Source organism: Antedon mediterranea, chromosome 10 (genome assembly GCF_964355755.1).
Source record: "Antedon mediterranea chromosome 10, ecAntMedi1.1, whole genome shotgun sequence".
Lineage (NCBI taxonomy): Eukaryota > Metazoa > Echinodermata > Crinoidea > Comatulida > Antedonidae > Antedon > Antedon mediterranea.
Window position 1 is genome coordinate 19557416 of NC_092679.1, and position 19666 is coordinate 19577081.

Genomic DNA, 19666 nt, shown 5'->3' on the forward strand with positions numbered 1-19666 from the left:
CTCTAACATACATAGCGCCATTGATTTTGTACCTCGGTCTTTGAATTGACGCTTTATAAATTTTGATATTATAATAATAATAATTACAAACTTCGCCAGGCAACTGAAACTGATCTAGACTAATTATGTTTTTTTTCAACGATTCCATGTCTTGTAGAGTGTTTCCCATTAATTAATCAAAATCACACAAACGATAAATTAGTACATATCTCTCTAAAAATATGAGATTATCATCGTGGCGAAAATACAAAAAAGCAGCACTGTTTGATTTCTAAAGTAATGCTTTTATTCAACAAATATTTTCTGTAACCAAAAAAGATTTTTTTTCCGTACACGACAAAAAAAAAACGATTGTTAAATAGTGCGTACTATTGCACGCCATGTGACCCACAATCGTCCAATCAAATTACATGAATTTATTTAGGTGTTATATAAAAAATAATAATGATGTTTAATTAATGTTCATAATGCAGCAGTTTCCATTGGAATGTACTCCAACACTGTTGAATTATGTCTGTTGGAATTTGTACCAAGTGCAGTGAATAATTTAACTCTACTACTCCCTGTAATAATATGATTAGCATGGAAATTAAAGCACTTACTGTATCTCAGGAGAGTTTAGTAAGTGTTTTGGTACCTTTTGACAATTTCAAACACCTTAAAGTGCATTTTGTCACATTTGTAAAATGTTTGTTTATAAGAATACCAACAGGGTGCACGGTGATGTTGATAATTAAACTTTAAACACCTATTTTACGTAATAGACTACCTTAGTGAATATTTGACCCATTGGGCATAAATATTGTTACATGGGTGGAAACAAAACTTGGAAAATGTTCGCTCTTTATCACCTCTGACCTGCTGACTCCTGGGTCATCAAAATCTATAATCTTTTATATTGTCAAAAAAAACAGATCAGAGATTATTTTTATTTTTTTTTTATTTATTCAACTTCCCACTAACAGGATCGGGACCAACAGGTGGTAAACACCTCTAAAAACGGTCATGTTGTAAAATAGGTTACAACCATACCCTATTTTTTTCTGTTGTCATTATTTAATTTTCTGTATAATATTAAAACTATCCTATAGTATAAATATAGTAATATAATTATAGTAGTGTTTGTGAGGAAAAGCAAAATTGGAAGTGAGCCCTCTGTTGGTGAAACTCTCAAACCACTAGCTGAAAATGTGTCTATAAAACGTCTAAAGACATTGAGAAAGTACTTTCTATGGATTAGTACCAACTTATTGTTTTAACTCAACTTATTTTCGTTTAAAGATTAATCATCAATGCATTTTTAAAGGATATAACATATATTTGTATTTTACTTTTAATAATTCTGTACTGTATATACAGTGGAACCCTACTAATAGTGGGGTGCCTTAGGGTCAAAAACGTTACACGGATGACAAAGTTTTCAAATTTTGCACATATGTTCACTTGGACATACAGATTAAAAAAATCACTGTAGCCAAGAAAAAAAATGTATTTTATGACCATATTTGGAGTATTTTCAAAATGGCCGCCAAAACAAAATGATGGTCCATATCTTAGTAACCGGTAGGGGTACAGAGTTCATTTTAGTGTTAAATTGCTTAGAACACATATGTTTCTATTCACTCTAATACAACATTTTGTTAGAAAATGGCCGGAATCATCATTTCCGGAATTGTGACCTTTGACCCTAGTATGGTCATATCTCGATAACTACTGACAGTAGAAACATGAGGTTGGTCTTAAAATATTCACAATATACATGTTAGTATTTGGTCTAACGAACTATTTTTCCCAAAAGTGACTGGAAATCATAATATTGACCTTTGACCCGATAACCTCAAATTTCGTTACTGAATGCGCATAACATCAAAATATTGGGCTTAAATTGTCAAAAATGTATATTTTTGTATTAATTAAGGTAATGACTGAATTTGTCAATTGACCAGAAGTAATTATATTAACTTTTGACTTAAATTTTGTTTTATATCACTACAACATTGGCAGTAAATCGTCAAACACTTATTTTTCACGCAATACATTGTTTTCTCAACAAATTTAAACAATTACTTTTTCATATGATATGTTTGTTTAGAATGATTCAGATTGTTGTATCTAGAGATATGGCCTACCTGGTTATGTGTAGAGGAATGTTACATTTTACTATGCGTGATTACATTTCCAGATTATTTTCTGCAAGTTGTAAGCTTCAATAAATTAATATAACTGTTTTGCAGTGTATTATATTTACAGTTTACACTTCTTCATTTTATATTTCAAACCTCAGTTATTAAAAAATAAAATAAATAAATAATAATAATAAGTATTAACTATGTCTTAGAAATAATAAATTCTGACACGGATCGTCTGTATTCAATTACGAGTAATATTATCTGGGACATTTGCAGCTGCACAGTTCTGTACAAGGGAGGTTGGATTTGGCACATTTGCAAGTCACACAACCACGGTCAGATTTGCAGCCACATTTGATAAGTTCATTGCAGGCCTTGGCTGCTTCTGGTTTAGTCATCCAAACTGGCTTCCAATGTGTGTCTTCTAATGTCCAACCCCAATCTTCTGGAGTAGGAATAGTTGGTTCAGCATTCTGACAAGTGGTCCATATACCTCCTTGATATATGGCTCTTTTCACATAAGTAATGCATCCTACAATATAAATGTAATATAATGTACAAACAATGCTGTTTAGTTGAATAAAAAAAAGTATGCACTAAGTATAAGTTTAATTGTATTCCAACCATTCAATTTTAATTACCTGGGTGGGTGGAACATGAGCAATATCCTTGTTCTTCTGTGAAAACATATTTCGACGGGCTTCATTTACTGATAATGATATGCTGCTTTTGTTGTATAGAAGAATAGTGAGCCGCTCAATATGTTTGAAGTTGAGAGAAAGACAGTCAACTTGTTGAAAAGGATGTCTGTACATGGAAAGAAATGCCTCTGTTGCCTCTGGAAATGATTTCCATGCTTTCCAAGCACTCTTCTTACTCTTACCGAAAAATGAGGATGTAGTGTCACAACCTGAAAAAGCATGGAAAAGTGGAAGGGCGCATGCCATGCTTTCACCTAGATGTCTACACATGTTGTTGATGTTATAGTAACAGAAGTGATTACCAGTGCCGAATGCAACCCACAGTTTCAGTTCAGGAAATCGATGGCAAAGATTGAAAAATTGACCAATTAGAATGATGATAATGTCAGTATCCACTGTTCGCACCATGATTTGTCTTGCACCATGCTCCAACGAGTGCACCAAATGAATTACAATCCTGGTATCTGCTTCTTCTTGTGTTGAGTTACTCATGTTGTTTCCTTTAGATATGACTGATGTACCCTTTGTTATGTACACATTCTTGTTGTCTGTAAATGATTGTTGTTCAACTAACTCAGACAAATATAGGAATAGTTCCTCTTTGTTTTTGGAATTAAGAAGGAAGTCTTTCCACTTGACAGGTGTCTTGGTTTTTGGTTCTACTTTTAAGCGTACACCTTTACCTCTCTTCTCTCTAGTAGATTCTTTAATGCTTGATGAAATATATCTATCCCACACAACATTTCGAAATGTTGTAGAAGGATTTCTTTCAAGCGCGTTTTATTAAATGATATATTCTCTCCAAATTGATGAAGACGATCTTCAAACCAAGAATGTAAATGTGATAATTGAAATAACAATGTTCCCTCTTCTACTAATCCCTCTACATAAGAAACCAATTCTGCAAACACTCTGCCTTTCACACGATCTCTTTCTGTTTTAGAAAAAGACAAAGTATTGCTTTGATGTTTTCTATATCGATTTCTAAATTGCGTCAAACAATCCATGTGGTATTTTGCTGCAATAGCTACTAAATCACCATTCGAAATAGTAGCAAGAAGATCAAAATCATTCATTTCTGTCGCCATTCTTCGAAGTATTTTTGTCAGTGACACCTTTGAGTATTCATGAAGCTTTTGAAATGTATCTTTTTTGCAGAAAATACAGTTATTTCTGCTAGGACTTGCAACTTTCTGTCTTTTTGAAGACCGCTCTTTCGTATCTATGTTTTCTTTTACTTGATGTTTTCTTAACCTTTCCAGCTTAGTGTTGTTGAACTTCAAATGGCAAGAATGATGCCACGAGGCACCGTTTTTAATAAAAGCCTCCGGTGTACCATGGTCTCCATATTCTAATGAAAGTGGTGAAGCTTGTAGTTGCTTAAAGCCGTCTACATTGTTTAAAAACGCTTCGTACACACATCTAGCATTAATGTTTCCTCGTTTTTGTGAACACCTTAAACTTTCCGATGTAGCAGACTGGCATCTTGACCAGTCCATTGTAAGTGTTTACTTACACCTAGTCTAGTCATAGGGCTAGTGTCTCGAACATAAATTCTGTGAAATATATAGAGTAAACTTAAACAAATAACAATCCTGATAGTTAAAAAATAAATATGAATGTTTTTCTTTTATTCATTTTCTATCATTCATGTTTTAACCAAAATACGTGTAAGAAGCAATTCCTGTACCTATTGGTCCTAAACCTATAGCCTACATCAATTATTTAAAGTTATTAAAAAAAATTGTAATTATTTAAATTATTTAAAGTTAAATTTAATAATGATGTGTAATTGCAATATAATTTTTCACAAAACTACACTTGGGACTCCCTGTAACTAAGCATTTGCTAGGCCTATGAGAGGCATCCGCTTTGCATTGCCACAGTCGTTTTCGCCGTGGAGGTATGCCTAGCAACGAGCCTGTGTTAGCCTAGCCTAATTGATAATCAATTTAAATGCTTAAAAGAAACAAGAAAGTAAATTAATGGTAACCTAATGCTTTAAAGTGGTAAATCAATATATATATATTTAATAAAAACACTTGTTTGAAATCAACAACTGCTTTATAAGCATAAAAATACTTACCACTTGGCAATTATCCACCTGTCAACACGTTTGACTTCATAAACTTTTAGCCAATCAGAATGCCGGATTTTATGAATACTCATTTTGGAGGGAAATCTTTGTCTAGGTAATACTATAGTAATTGATTGTATATAAAAGGGGTTCTATGGACCTTAAATAATGAAATCATTGTTATTATTAGTATTTATTATTCTCAAATAGAAACTATTATAACAAATATTGTGATTTATTTTAACTGGTCTTTGGAACGTTAAAAAATAGATTATGTCGAAAAGGCACTGCTTCTCTATAACACTGAAGTTAGTTGTAGTGATATAAAACAAAATTTAAGTCAAAAGTTAATATAATTACTTCTGGTCAATTGACAAATTCAGTCATTACCTTAATTAATACAAAAATATACATTTTTGACAATTTAAGCCCAATATTTTGATGTTATGCGCATTCGGTAACGAAATTTGAGGTTATCGGGTCAAAGGTCAATATTATGATTTCCAGTCACTTTTGGGGAAAATAGTTCGTTAGACCAAATACTAACATGTATATTGTGAATATTTTAAGACCAACCTCATGTTTCTACTGTCAGTAGTTATCGAGATATGACCATACTAGGGTCAAAGGTCACAATTCCGGAAATGATGATTCCGGCCATTTTCTAATAAAATGTTGTATTAGAGTGAATAGAAACATATGTGTTCTAAGCAATTTAACACTAAAATGAACTCTGTACCCCTACCGGTTACTAAGATATGGACCATCATTTTGTTTTGGCGGCCATTTTGAAAATACTCCAAATATGGTCATAAAATACATTTTTTTTCTTGGCTACAGTGATTTTTTTAATCTGTATGTCCAAGTGAACATATGTGCAAAATTTGAAAACTTTGTCATCCGTGTAACGTTTTTGACCATTTTTTCCCTTAAGGCACCCCACTATAAGGGGAAACTTTACCATGAAAATGTTAACAATATGACCACCCCTTATTTAAGTGGATACTTGGCTGGTCATGAATTTGTTCCTTTATTTGTGTTTTCTACTGTATGCAACTGCAAATATGTTGGATAGCATTTTACCGTCTAAAGTAATGACTTAAGCTCTGTCTACACTATCAAACTAGTTTGACAAAAAAAGTTTGATGTGCCCAAATATGGTAGTGATATGATATCATCATGTATATATGGGCACATATAGTTTTATAGTGTAGACAGAGCCTTAGACATCTTGTATTTAAATCCAACAATAATAATGGCCAATTTATCTATTGTTGATCCTTTAATTATCATTATCTTAATTATACATAAAAGAAGTGTGTTTGTATGATTATTTCTGTCATTATACATGGATTTGGACTATACTTTTAATAATCCTATTATTGGACAATGATAAGTATGTTTGCTAATTGCAGGGTTTTTTCCCCTTTTATTTTTTCCCAATTAAAAACAGAAACTTACAAAACAGATGGAGTATTAAGTTAATATATTCCTCCATACACAAAGTAATTGTTATTACAGGATTTTATATTTCTTATTTAATAGACAGTAATAATGTTATTTGATCATTAGTAAGGAAAATCAAACAGCTATAGATAATAGTATCATGTATATTATTAATCCAAAGGCAAATTACTGGGGAAAAAATGACAATGCTATGGGTATCAGTGTCTGGATTTTAATAGAGATACAAAATAAGCTCAAACCTAAATAAAAATGATATAATGTAAAACAGCCAGAAAAATGTGCAAAGCTTTTGGGCAACACTAGCCTTTATTTATTTTTGTTGTTGTCTGTGTGTCATGTCAGATTAATTGGATATTCAAGATTATAACATTATTTAAAACAATAAGGAAATCATGAAATAATACTAAATAGTAATAACAAATTTTAAAAACATGTTTACTTCTTTTGGAGTCTTATTGCTGAAAAACACCATTATTTACAAAGGTAACGTGTCGAGAAGTATTCTAGTGGGAACAATACAAGTGATAATGGGGTACGTAACACCTCTCTCTATTCCAATCAAGACACAGTACTTCAAACAATACCTCTGTAAATAACAATAGAAACAGGTGAATCAATGGGCTACCTTAGGTAATCAATGGCCCACAAGTATTGATCTGTCCACTCATCTTAAACAATTAGCAATCTCCATTGCAGGTAGCCAATTTGCCCTCCCCTTATCTATTGTATAACTTATTGATTTCCGACTTTTCTCCAGCAAAACAACACATATTTTGTGTCTTGTTTTTTCCCATCTCTATTCTTCTGGGTACAATCTTCCCTCCTTGAAGACAGTTAGGGTATTAATTGAAGTTGGACCCATAGAGGATTAGTCAAGTTACCCTTTATAGTAAATTCAAGTAGAACATTAGATTTGAGCAGATTAATTGATTGGATTGGGTATCAGATAGATTAATTTAGGAAATAACTTTCAGTATTTGATGTGATTGATAGATTATTGGTTTATTAGTTAACAACTGTACTTTGCTTATCAATCCCAGGGTTCTTGGTCCAGATACTTCCAAGTTCTATGATTACTCTGATGGCCAATGTAGCACCAATATCTACTGTATAGCCTCATACTCTCAATAAACTCAATAGTGGAGGAGGTTGTTTCTGTTGGTTGGTTTAAACAATAAAAAATAATTTCTTTTCCCACTCAGATTTCTATAATAGTTTTGTTTATATACAGTATGCATCATTTATGACTAAATACACTCGTAAATAAATATATGTATTAATGTGCTTTAGATTGAAAAAAAAATCTGGATTTGGCCACCCTAACCAGCATATTTATAACCTTTTATTTTCTAACAAGGCCATACACATGGCTGCAGTCCCGTGCTCAAATTTGAGTTAGTGTTTACCAACCAACCGACCGACAGAGTGAGCTATAGAGTCGACTTTTGCACACGGCTTAATACAGGACTATATGTAAAACATCTATACCTGTTTTTATCTTGTATAAATATGTTGTAAATTAATCAAATAAAATATTTATACAGTGGATACTTTGTTTGGTCCCCTGAATAGAATTGCTGTACTACACTGCCCTTAGCTCATTTCTGATTAGGGGTGAGTTGTTCTGCTGTAGTTATAATGCATGTATTCCTACCATAGATAGATACTTGATATGACTCACTACTACTAGCTGTTGATTCGTCTATTTGTTTTTTAAATATTTTTATATAGTTTATTTTATATCATTGTTGTTACTTTGGGAGTACGGAACCTGAACTCTTGTTATAGTGATTAGGTTCACTTTTAGGTTCCTGCCTACTCCCTTAGTTTCTGTGTTTTGTTTGTTTGTAACTGGTTTTTGGCAATAAATAATAATAATAATAATAAGTATTATGTGTCCATTTTTGTTTAGTTGAATGTACAAGAAATATGTTTGAAACCAAATACAAAAATTGTTATTAGTAATGTATTATTATTGTTTGATTTTCTGTTCATGTATCATATGTATTATTAATAGGGACCCTCATAAGACAAGCTTTTGCCTCTAATCTGATTCCCAGTTGTTCTTAACTGACTAAATGTGGAATAAATAATATTTTTTTTTAAATAAAATTTTGAAACTAATAATAATGAGGTGCATCATTCCATTTTTCTATACAATTAATTTATGAAAAATTATTATTGAATTTCAAAACATTTATAATAATTCTGTCAGAATGTATCATGGATGCATTTTACAGTAACCTGTTATTTTGGTTTCACTTAGTCAAGAAATTTAAAGGTACATTTTACTGGTCTATTGTTTGTAACTTGAGTGGCGTTACTATTGTACAGAATAATAAAACATCACTTTCAGTTGATGTTGTTCTAGAATAGATACATTGTATAGAACTGACTTTCCATGTTGTACTAAACTAGTCCTGTTATGAATACCGGACTAGTAGCCCATTCACGCTTTCCCTGACCTGGGAATTTTAAACAATTCAGTTTGATTTTGTACCTTAATGAAGCAACGGAAGAAACTCCTTTTTCAATAAGTTCTTAAACCCCCTTTTGTTATATTGTTTCTTTTAATTTAAAAGTAAATCTTTAGAAAACTCTTTGCCATGTTCTTCATTATTAGTAAGAAACAACTGACTATCTCGTCCATTCATGATGTCTGGCTTTCCATAGTGATTGCCTCTTTTCAAGCGGCAGAGGTTTTAATCTTCAAAGGCCGAGTTAATTAGTAAGGTATTATTAAGATTTGAGGTGGACGTTTTTTGGCACAGATACCCACGGAGTACTTAGCTTTTAATAGTGTATGGTACAATAGGTAGTCTCCAGCCATTCAATTTAGACAGTCTCCACATTTGGTTAATTAGTAAAGTTGCTTCATAGCCGTTTTACGGTAGCGTATCCAGGGTAGAAGATTGCGATGTAGTAGACAGGTACAGAACATAACAACTCCTTCCTATAGTGTTCGTCAAAATACTAGATGTAGTCAGAAAATATACTGTAGCATACCAACTAAAACAACAATTTCTCAACATTAAAGATATAGTGTTCCCCTAAAAAAATAATTGTTCACAATTTTTTTGTTGAATATTAAATTTTAATGTCATAATAGTTATTCACTTTGGCCAAAAATGGTATCGAAAAAAAATATTTACCTGAAAAAACTGTAATTTAAAGCAAAAAATGTCAAATTGTCTGTCAGAAAATTGGTTTTTGGTTGAATTTAACCATTTATTTTGTTACGGTTTGATTATTTATTATATGGAAGTGATTACATGGAAAAAGTGAAGTGATTCTTTTTTTAAATAAGTTAGCTAATAATAATTTTTTTCATTCATACATGATTTTTATTAATTCATAAAATAGTCATTCTATTTTTGTTTAAATATTTTTTAAGAGCGCCCTCAATTGTCCGTTTTTGCATAACTTTTCAACTTTTCAAGAATTGTTTTGTTTGAAATCCTATTATAAATTTGGATTTGTTTAAAGGTTTATTTCTTCATATTTGAAATTTATAAATCAACCTCATATACTAGTTGCTTAAAGCAGATGTTCCAAAGAGAAATTGGTTAAAACACTCATTTTATATTGCTGGATTAAACATCATTTGTTCATAATTAATAAGCATATAATTATGTATGTATTACTTGTTGTTAATATTAATCATTTTAGTAGCTAATGATCAGGGTTGTGTAAACGTATCCCGTTGACCAATAGCAGGTGACAAGCATATGTTAGCCTAATCTCCGTCCAGACTCCGTTTTCATTTTGCGAACAATGATATTGGAAAATCTTTTGTAAAAGTGGAAATGTAGTTTGGTGTTTTGCTTAATAATCAGAGTCTTTGGATCAAATTGTAGCTCTGTCGAGTACCAGGATTTTTTTTATTGGCACATCAATTTTACCAAACCCTTCCTTTGGGACACTGTGACCTCTAATCTGTAGACACCTATTTTTTTCGACATAAATGACTCTAAAGTTCGTTTAGATCCAGAGAAACCTATTAACTATTAATATTACATGTTAGCGCTCTCCTGTTTAAAAAAAATCCTGACTGGCTCCTTAGAAAGTCAGACATGGGCTTAATAATTAGTGAGGCTAAAGCTCTATCACACAGTACACTATCAAGCTAGTTTGACAAAAAAGTGTGATGTGCCCAAATATGGTAGTGAAATGACATCATCATGCCCATATTACTAACTATGTGCACATTACATATTTTTTTCACATAAAGTTTGATAGTGTAGACTGAGCTTTACAATAAAGTCAGTTTGTTTGTTAGTTCACCATCTTATTCAGCAAAGCATGCTGAATATTGTGCCGTTCTGCCATCAGCGTAGGAGGTCAAACTCAGAAAAAGTACCTTAGTCTTTTTCTTTAATGAGGATTAGGCCTTTGACAGTATTTACAAACCCCCTAGCATTTTACCAAATTCAAAAGGTACAGAAACAAGTTGTATTGAAAATTGGCACCTTACACAAAGCTTCAAACCAACACGCAAGACAAGTGCCTATGTCTGTTCACTTCCGAGAGGTGTCGAAAGAAAAAGAAACCCCCGGGTGGTTGCGGTGTAGTTTAAAAGACAAATTGTATCGCATTTTATGTACTTTATGTACTTAGATTGAATTTTGTGTACGATCTGCTTGTGTCTCGATTTTATGTATTTAATTTAATCGCCATTTATCATTATCACTATTATTTTTATCACTATTTATCATATTAAAATTAAATTGCTAAATATTATCACTCTACAGGTATCGCTATTATCATTGTCATCACTATTATGATTATCATCATTATTGTCCTTATCATCACTGTTATCATTATCATCAAATTATCATTATCATCACTCTTATCATTATCATCACTATTATCATTATCATCACTATTATCATTATCATCACTATTATCATTATCATCACTCCTATCATTATCATCACTCCTATCATTATCATCACTATTATCATTATCATCATTATTATCATTATCATCACTATTATCATTATCATCACTATCATCATTATCATCACTATTATCATTATCATCGCTATCATCATTATCATCACTATCATCATTATCATCACTATCATCATTATCACTATTATCATTATCACTATTATCATTATCACTATTATCATTATCATCACTATCATCATTATCATCACTATTATCATTATCATCACTATTATCATTATCATCACTATTATCATCATAACTATTATCATCATAACTATTATCATTATCATCACTATTATCATTATCATCACTATTATCATTATCACTATTATCATTATCATCAGTATTATCATTATCACTATTATCATTATCACTATTATCATTATCATCACTATTATCATTATCATCAGTATTATCATTATCACTATTATCATTATCATCACTATTATCATTATCACTATTATTATTATCATCACTATTTACAGGTATCAACACTACCACCATCACTATTAATTATCATTATCACCATCAACAGAATCATCATTGTTATATTATATGTATTTATTGGTCTTTGATATCAGTGAGTATCTTTAGTGGTGCAAGCAACCAAAATAAAATCAATAAATGAGGTAAATAAAACACAAAACCTAAATAACAAAGCTACCCTGTACATGGATGAATGAAATAAATAAAAAGATCATTAAAGTAAAAGGTCCAACAACTATCAAACCTAAGCTATTGTATTCTAAAAACCAAGACATTTCCACCGAATTATTATTATTTTATAACAAATAAAAAGACAAATTGTATTATTGTACTTAAATTGAGTTTACATACTTAACTTACTCAAGTTCAATTTGTTGTATTAAAATCTTATTGGCATAAGCAGACTAATCCTCCGTTTAGTATCAACCGCAACACCGGCATTTAAATCCAACTCATAGGTGTTAAACATTTATTACTTAATACCGTATTAATGGGCGCGAATTTATTTCCAAATGGGTATAAATTTGGCAAACAATTTGAATAAATTGGATCAGATTAAGGCTTAAATAGGTCGCTAATCTATCGCCTCATGGATGCTGACTTTCTACCTTACCTGGGTACCCTTAATCTGCCTCTGTAATGGTGTTATACCTCTAAGGGCTAGACTTTATAAACCACTTAACTTTAAAAGAATATTAAAGTTAACTTTTTGTTTTAAGCCTCTTACTGTACATTAGTTTCAGTATTGAATTATATGTTGTAAGTTAAATTCTGTTGTAAGCGGGTTTGTGGTTCTGTCTGGGATTTGATAATGTAGTTTTTTTAAATATTGTGTTTGCCACGGGACATATATCATCAAATATTAAAGTTAACTTTTTGGTTATTTAAGCTGCTTAAATTATTTTCTTATTATTTGATTAAATATGTGGTAAAGAAATATACATTCTGTTGTAAGTGGTTTGGTCAATTTTATTATTAAATAAATAAATAAATAATTAACTACAAATTATTTAAGATTCTTTTGTCCAATGACGTTGATGTGGCTATAGTATGAGTTATAGACAGGGAATAATTTCGCCAGTGTAGCATAGCAAAAAGCTATACAAAACAACCTTTTTGCTACACATTTCTACAATTGTGTAGCAAAAAATACAATACAAAACTATGTTTCTTGACTAAAAAATCAGTTTGATTAGCAATTTTGCTAAACAAAATTTTCAAATGAAATTTTTCCCTGATAGATACTAGAAGAATATTTTGTAAATAAAATGAGAGATAAAATAAGTAGAAATTTCAATAATAAATCTCAGTATATACGCGGTACTCGGTAAAGCCTTGTCTACACTATCAAACGTGATGTGAAAAAAAATGGGGGGTTGTGCCCATATATGGACATGATGATGTCATATCACTACCATATTTGGGTATATCACTACCATATTTGAGCACATCACACTTTTTTGTCAAACTAGTTTGATAGTGTAAACAGAGCTTAAGGGAGTAAGACTTTAGAGTAGGAATTTAGTTCCCTTTTAACCTTCCTGCCACCTACTTTGTAATTGTATGATGTTTTTGGAAATAAAGAATAAGATTAAGAATATCATATCATTTATTTTGGCAAAAAAATAAAATATAAGATATTTAAAGATATTTAAAAATACATTTTTTGGGGGAAAAAAGGTTTAAAATGGAGTTATTATTATTAGCTTTTTTTTGCTATTTTATTTGTAATCTCGTTTGTCTTTTTTTAAGCAATTTGCATTGGATTTATAGTTAAAATGATTATACTTTTATTTTGTCGAAAAATGTTTTATTAGAGTTTTACTTCTATTTATTCTAACTGTTGAAGGTTGTTGTACTATTTTATCAGCATTTTTATTATCAAACTTATCAATAATTGTTGGTGTATGCTCTAACCATGATCATATCTCCACAAACAAAATTGAAAATTGACGTTGGTATTGGCATTGCCCAGCGGCGCTTTGTTTTGTTACCTCATATCAAAGAGTTTTGTTAATATTAGGTTGTCTTTTCATTCCAAGGAAAATAGAGTTTCCTGTTTTTTGTAGATAGATAAAATCATTTTAAACCTGTAAAAAATATTTATTATTGACAGTTGATGAGTGAAATTGTTAGAATTGTTTTTCTTTCTTCATAGGCAACCAAATAAATTAACTGTGGTGTGGACAAGAAGAGGCAGAAAGAAACCTACAAAGGTATGTTTTTGTTGAAGTTATGAAAAATAGTTAAGAATCATAAAACAACACTAAAGTAATAACAATGAAAATGAGGTGTTCAATTACAACTGCTGTACACTTACAGTATAATAAACACTATAATATCCATAAAAACTTTTACACAATAAAAAAAAATCAATATAATAATTATTTTAATCATTATTTCTAAAATCGATTAATTAAGAAAAAACATTCTACTCATCATCCCATGCATAATGTATTTGAGGTGTTACGTAGTGGTAGACGTTACCATCATCCATCATCTCTCGTACAAATAGGTTTTGTAACGGCTTTTATCCAGCCGTCATTCACACACTGAATACTTGTCAGTATACCGTACGAGAGTGCTGTGACACTTTGTAATTGTTTTTGTTAGTTTTTCATTCATCTGTTTTTGTATATCTCAGAGCAAACATAATTTCTATGTATATTTTATATGCAAATGACAATAAATGGACGTAATTTTCCACTGATGAATGAATGAAAAACATTTTCTTTTTCTTTCAGTTACATCAATGGGTGCCTGGTATCAAAGACCCATACAGGGGGTCTATTGTCTGGACAGTACCTGAAAATGTAGAAATTTCTGTTACACTATTTAAGGTGATTATATTATATATTTCACGTTTTTTCCTTTTTCTGTTTTGTGTGATTACAAATAAACAAGTAACAACAACATATTAATTTAAATATTTTAAATGTCGGGACAGTACCTGAAAATGTAGACATTTCTGTTACTCTATTTAAGGTGATTATATATTTCATGCTTTTTACATTTTTCTGTTTTGTGTGATTACAAATTCTTAATAAACAAGCAAAAACAACAAATTATTTTAAATGTTTTAAATGTCTGGACATTACCTGAAAATGTATAAATTACTGTTGCTCTATTTAAGGTGGTTATATATTTTACCCTTTTAACATTTTGCTGTTTTGTGTGATTTACATACAAAAAAATTGTTTGAAATGTTTTTAAAGGAAAATCGACCTGATGCAGAATTTGAAGATAAAGAATGGACCTTTGTCATAGAAGATGTAAGTTGACAGTAAATTTAAACAATTTCCTTTATCCTAAATTAATTATCAATTATCCAACTTAATTTTACCTTCCTGAGAGTAAAGCACTTTGATATCATTAAACTTTGTTCACTATTTTAGGAGTCAAAGAAAGGCAAAAGGAGACCTCTTGCGCAAGCTACCGTAAACATGAAAGACTTTGCCACACTGCTTCCATCGCAAGAATTCAAAACCATTAAACTACGACCGATAAACGGCAAGAGATGCGAGGAAGCAAGCATTAAGTTGACGATGTCGTGTATGTTAATTAAGGAGGGATCCGCAATGTAAGTCAATTTTATGTTCTTATTTAATTAACCTTTCATCAATTTTCCTCCTAAACTTGCCTATTACAGGATGAATACACTATAAGTCATTTTAGACTTGGGAAGTAGATTAGAAAAAGTTGTGAGTTAAAGCCATGGCACTAGGTCAGGATTAAACCCTGGACCCTGGCATTGGAAAACAAGAATGTTAAACACCAAGCTACAGAGCCACTTTATGTCCTGCAGAAACTTTTCTGCAGGACTGATACCCTAAAGCTCTGTCTACATTATCAAACTTGTGACAAAAACAAAATGTGATGTGCCCATATATGGACATGATGATGTCATATCACTACCATATTTAAGCATATCACTACTATATTTGGGCATGTCACTTTTTTTGTCAAACTAGTTTGATAGTGTAGACTGAGCTTAAGTCTATTTTTACTCCTTGTTATAGGGATGATGATATGCAGAGTTTAGCCAGTATATTGAGTTTTCATCAACCAGACATAGCGGACATGGCTGATTTTGATGATGAAGACGATGATGACGATGAGATCACGGATAAAGAATCAGCGATGAAGATCTCTGAGATCGCCAACTCAATCAATCTGCTCTCGGAACTAGAAGATGAAAGTTTGAATCCTGTAGGGGATAGTGGTGATGAGTTTGGATCAGGTTGGTTTAAAATATTGTTTTGTTTATTATTTCCATTTTGTGCAATTTGATGTGTAGTAACGTCTGTTCACATGTGAACCCAGACTTGTTCTGTTGTGTTTCTCAATGGCTTCATTCATTTTGTATAGAATTCAAAATAATATAGTTTGAATGGTTCTATACTTAAACACTACATTTTTTTTATCTGATCCGGAATCTCGGCTCGATGTCAATGTATAGCGTTAGATTTAGCCATAGAGATTTTACAAAATCTGTAAGATTTTACAAAATTTTACACGTCCATATAGTATAAATAAACCCAGCATGTACAAATATCTAGTAAAATACTCCAGACTTTTGTTGTACCAGGCTTGGAAAATAAAATGTGGGCTAGTAACCATATTGGGCTAGTAACCATATTGGACTAGTAATTTTTAGTGGGCTATTGAGGGAAACAAATTGAGATTGAGATAATATAATTGGCAGAAGTAATGGATAATGAATATAATGCAGAAGTAGGCGTAAGGGGCAGTCCCTAGTTTAATGTAATGATTTAACCTTAAAGACCCTAGCTTTGAAATTTAACGGATTATTAACGATCTAATTCCTTCCTCCCAATTGTGGTGGTTTTTGTTAGAATAATCCCAAGCAATAATCTTCATAATTACTTAGTTGAGTTTATTTCCAGATTTTCTATTATACAATGTTATTCCTCGTACTTAGCTTGCTGACTGAAAGACAAAAATATTTGGTAAAAAGATCAGACCTGGATTAATAGACCAATGCGAACCCCTCGGTAAACAGTTAATGTAAAATCTCTTTTATTATAACATAACAAACACAGAAACCTGAAATAATATAAAGCCCATTGTGGGCAGATGTGATCGTTTGAAAGTTTAATGGAAAAAGGGTGTGAATGTGTATTGTTTGGGTTATTTTTATTTGCTAGTAGCAGTTTATAGATTTCAATAAGTTGGTAAATACTGGTAGACAACGGTGAAAAAGTACATTTCCTGTGTATGACATGTTTTAGGTTGTACGAAACACCTTGACCTTATTCTACAGCATAGACTATGATTTTATTATTTAGATTAATGAAGCGCGATTAATTAAACTATTTGGTTGCAGTATAAAGCTAACAATGATTACAGTTTTTTGCAGTGTTGGGTACCGGTGGACACGTGTGTTTGTGAATGGGGCATGGAACAGATGATGTAGAAATGCCTCCAAGCGCAAACTTATTGTGGCAGTGTGCGCACAAAAGAGTTAAGCGTGCACTAACTCGGTTAATTAGTCTAGGTCAATGCGTCGATTTCGCAAACCAGCGCTACCAATCGCTTGACTGGTCGGCTGCTAAACGCGATTAGTTTGTTTGATATGTGAGATGACATTTAAGATTGTTGCCACGGGTTCAACGCCTGGTTAAGAATAGACACCACAATTTTCAATTGATTTCGCTTTTTTACTTAATTTCAATAATTAACCAAAGAAATAATTAAAAAATACAATTGAGTGTTTGTATAAGGAATATGTTAACAATTGAGTATTTCCTTTTCCATTTTGTAAAATTCTATAGATTGTACAGGTAGTTAAATGATAATACATCAAATTTCTTTAGAAACTTTTTGGTGGTGATTTTTTAAATATAATCATTATAATTTATATTTCTTTTTGTACTATGATTTAAATGAACATATTTTTATTTTTTTTTTCAATTAACCAAATATAAAAACATAAAATTAGCCCTTGTTGATACCAAAAGTTGTGTGTTGAGTGGGTTACTACAACAGTTTATAGAGTACACCACACAAAAACAAATAAATTAATTTCCACTTTTCACTAGAATTCCGAAGTTTCAGGTAGTATGCAAACTTTTTTGTATCAAATTTGTTATATATTTTGTTATTAAACTTGTGGCATTTATACATTTCAAACTATTATTAAAATTTGGTATTCCACCATTACAACAAAATATCTATCCTAGAGAAAAACCTATTTGATAAATATGCCTTTAAAGTCGCCGATTGTGCAACAGATTACAGTACTTTATAGATTTACTCATTAAAAATTCATGTTACTTGTTTTTGTTTACCCTTTCATCTGTGTTTAATCCAAGTGTGAGGGCAGTAAAGATTGTAAATGCACAATGAGAAAATCTGTATTGATTTTTCATTTGGCTCTCTTCTGTAAGATTTTTTCTGACATTGAGTAAAGGAGTTGTTGCTTAGTGGTTAAGACCTGGATTCCTGGATTCTGGGTTTGAATCCGGTCAGATGTCAGGATTGTTTCTCACAACAACAACAAAAAACTCCACTCCAAAAAACTTGTTGTAGGGCATCTTTTGTATGTTTGTCATACCACCTTTAAGAAGAATAGTAAATTAATTATCCTTTGCAATTTGCCTCATACTGAATACATTTCTAGCTAGGCCTAGTTAGAGGGGGCCTAGCCTAATTCTCAACCCAATGTGAGGTGTATAAGATGTAAACAAACACTCTATAAACCGTACCAGCCAGTAAGTTTACTGTACATAAAACATTGTTTATTTTACTAACAGTAAATAATGTACCAGATACATGAAATAATAAATTGTATTTCTTAATCTTTTTAATCTTTTCATACTGTACTGTTTTCCTCCTAATAATTCTTATTCAGTTCTCTTTTCTTCTTTTAATCTGCCTCAATTTTCAGGACGCAGACGAAGACATTTTTTACCCTTTGCTAAATACAAAGGTTCCAAGAAAGGTTTGCTTATCCACATATATTATGAACTCATTTAGTAAATGCCTAGTGTCCACAATATATGATGCAATGTGAAAAATGTTTAAACAAATAAATTATATAGAAATTCAGTAAATTTTAAACAGTATTGTAGTTGAGCTAGTTAAGCTGTAGCGTGCAAAGTGAAGCTGCTTCCGTAGTGGCATTGCAGCTTGGGTAGCGGAGCTGTAGCTTGGTGGCTAACATGCCTTCCTTCCAATCCCAAGGTCTACGGTTCAATCCTGACCTAGTGCCAGGATTCAATCCTGCATCCAGAGTCCAATCCTGACCTAGTAGTGCCATGGTTCAATCCTGACCTAGTGCCAGGGTTGTAACTATTTCTACTTCACTGCCTAAGCCTCAAATGAGACTTTATAAACATGATTTAGTTTATCCATCCTGTAATTAGCCAGTTACATGCATTTGAAATATTTTAAAAATCAAATCAATTATTTATCTCATTTCACTCATACTTTATGATCTAGACTCTTTGCGATTATTCTTTAATTTCTTGATTTATACATGATTTAAAATGTTGATTTATAATTTATACAGTTCATGATAATATTTTAATAATAATTTAATTTAGATTTTTATATCTTTCAAACCTACAAATGTATGCTAATTATTGATAATTATTCTTTGAAATTATTGCAAGTCTATAATCATTTGAAAATGAAATCCATTGTATCAAAATATAGTTTTGGACACTAAGCAGTACAGATGTATTATTTGTTTTTAGAGTTATTTTTTCATTTTGATTTAATTAGTGCATTGTTTATTAATATGTTCATGTGTGCTGTGAGGCTATTTTAAAGTGGTTTTTATTTCATATATATATTTTAATTTAAGATTTTTTTTTTAATGCAATCAT

The 19666-nt window shown here is 31.2% G+C and overlaps 2 protein-coding genes across 7 annotated transcripts in view; one reads left to right on the forward strand and one right to left on the reverse strand.

Moving 5' to 3' along the window:
* The window catches only part of LOC140061199 (EH domain-binding protein 1-like), a 65437-nt gene that overhangs the window by 17361 nt on the left and 28410 nt on the right, over positions 1-19666 (forward strand). For 4 of the 6 annotated variants that reach the window (XM_072107699.1, XM_072107704.1, XM_072107700.1 and 1 more), the window contains exons 5-10: positions 13972-14029; positions 14558-14653; positions 15029-15085; positions 15209-15393; positions 15833-16053; positions 18724-18777. In XM_072107699.1, coding sequence (XP_071963800.1) covers positions 13972-14029; positions 14558-14653; positions 15029-15085; positions 15209-15393; positions 15833-16053; positions 18724-18777 — 671 coding nt within the window. The remainder of the gene's footprint in view (positions 1-13971; positions 14030-14557; positions 14654-15028; positions 15086-15208; positions 15394-15832; positions 16054-18723; positions 18778-19666) is intronic. The other 2 variants (XM_072107702.1, XM_072107703.1) reach the window with 2 other exon arrangements.
* LOC140060861 (uncharacterized) lies at positions 1867-4329 on the reverse strand. Its single transcript, XM_072107221.1, has 3 exons — positions 3689-4329; positions 2757-3596; positions 1867-2651 (listed from the first exon to the last, which is right to left on the reverse strand). Exons 1-3 carry the CDS (start codon positions 4327-4329, stop codon positions 2387-2389), a joined length of 1746 nt encoding a protein of 581 aa, XP_071963322.1. The 3' UTR covers positions 1867-2386.

Coding starts and splice junctions, on each gene's coding strand:
- LOC140060861 (XM_072107221.1), bottom strand. CDS start 4,329: ATGGACTGGTCAAGATGCCAGTCTGCTACATCGGAAAGTTTAAGGTGT. Junction 3,597..3,688: donor TTAGTAGAAGAGGGAACATT/GTTATTTCAATT, acceptor CGCGCTTGAAAG/AAATCCTTCTACAACATTTC. Junction 2,652..2,756: donor ACCCAGGTAATTAAAATTGA/ATGGTTGGAATA, acceptor AGGATGCATTAC/TTATGTGAAAAGAGCCATAT.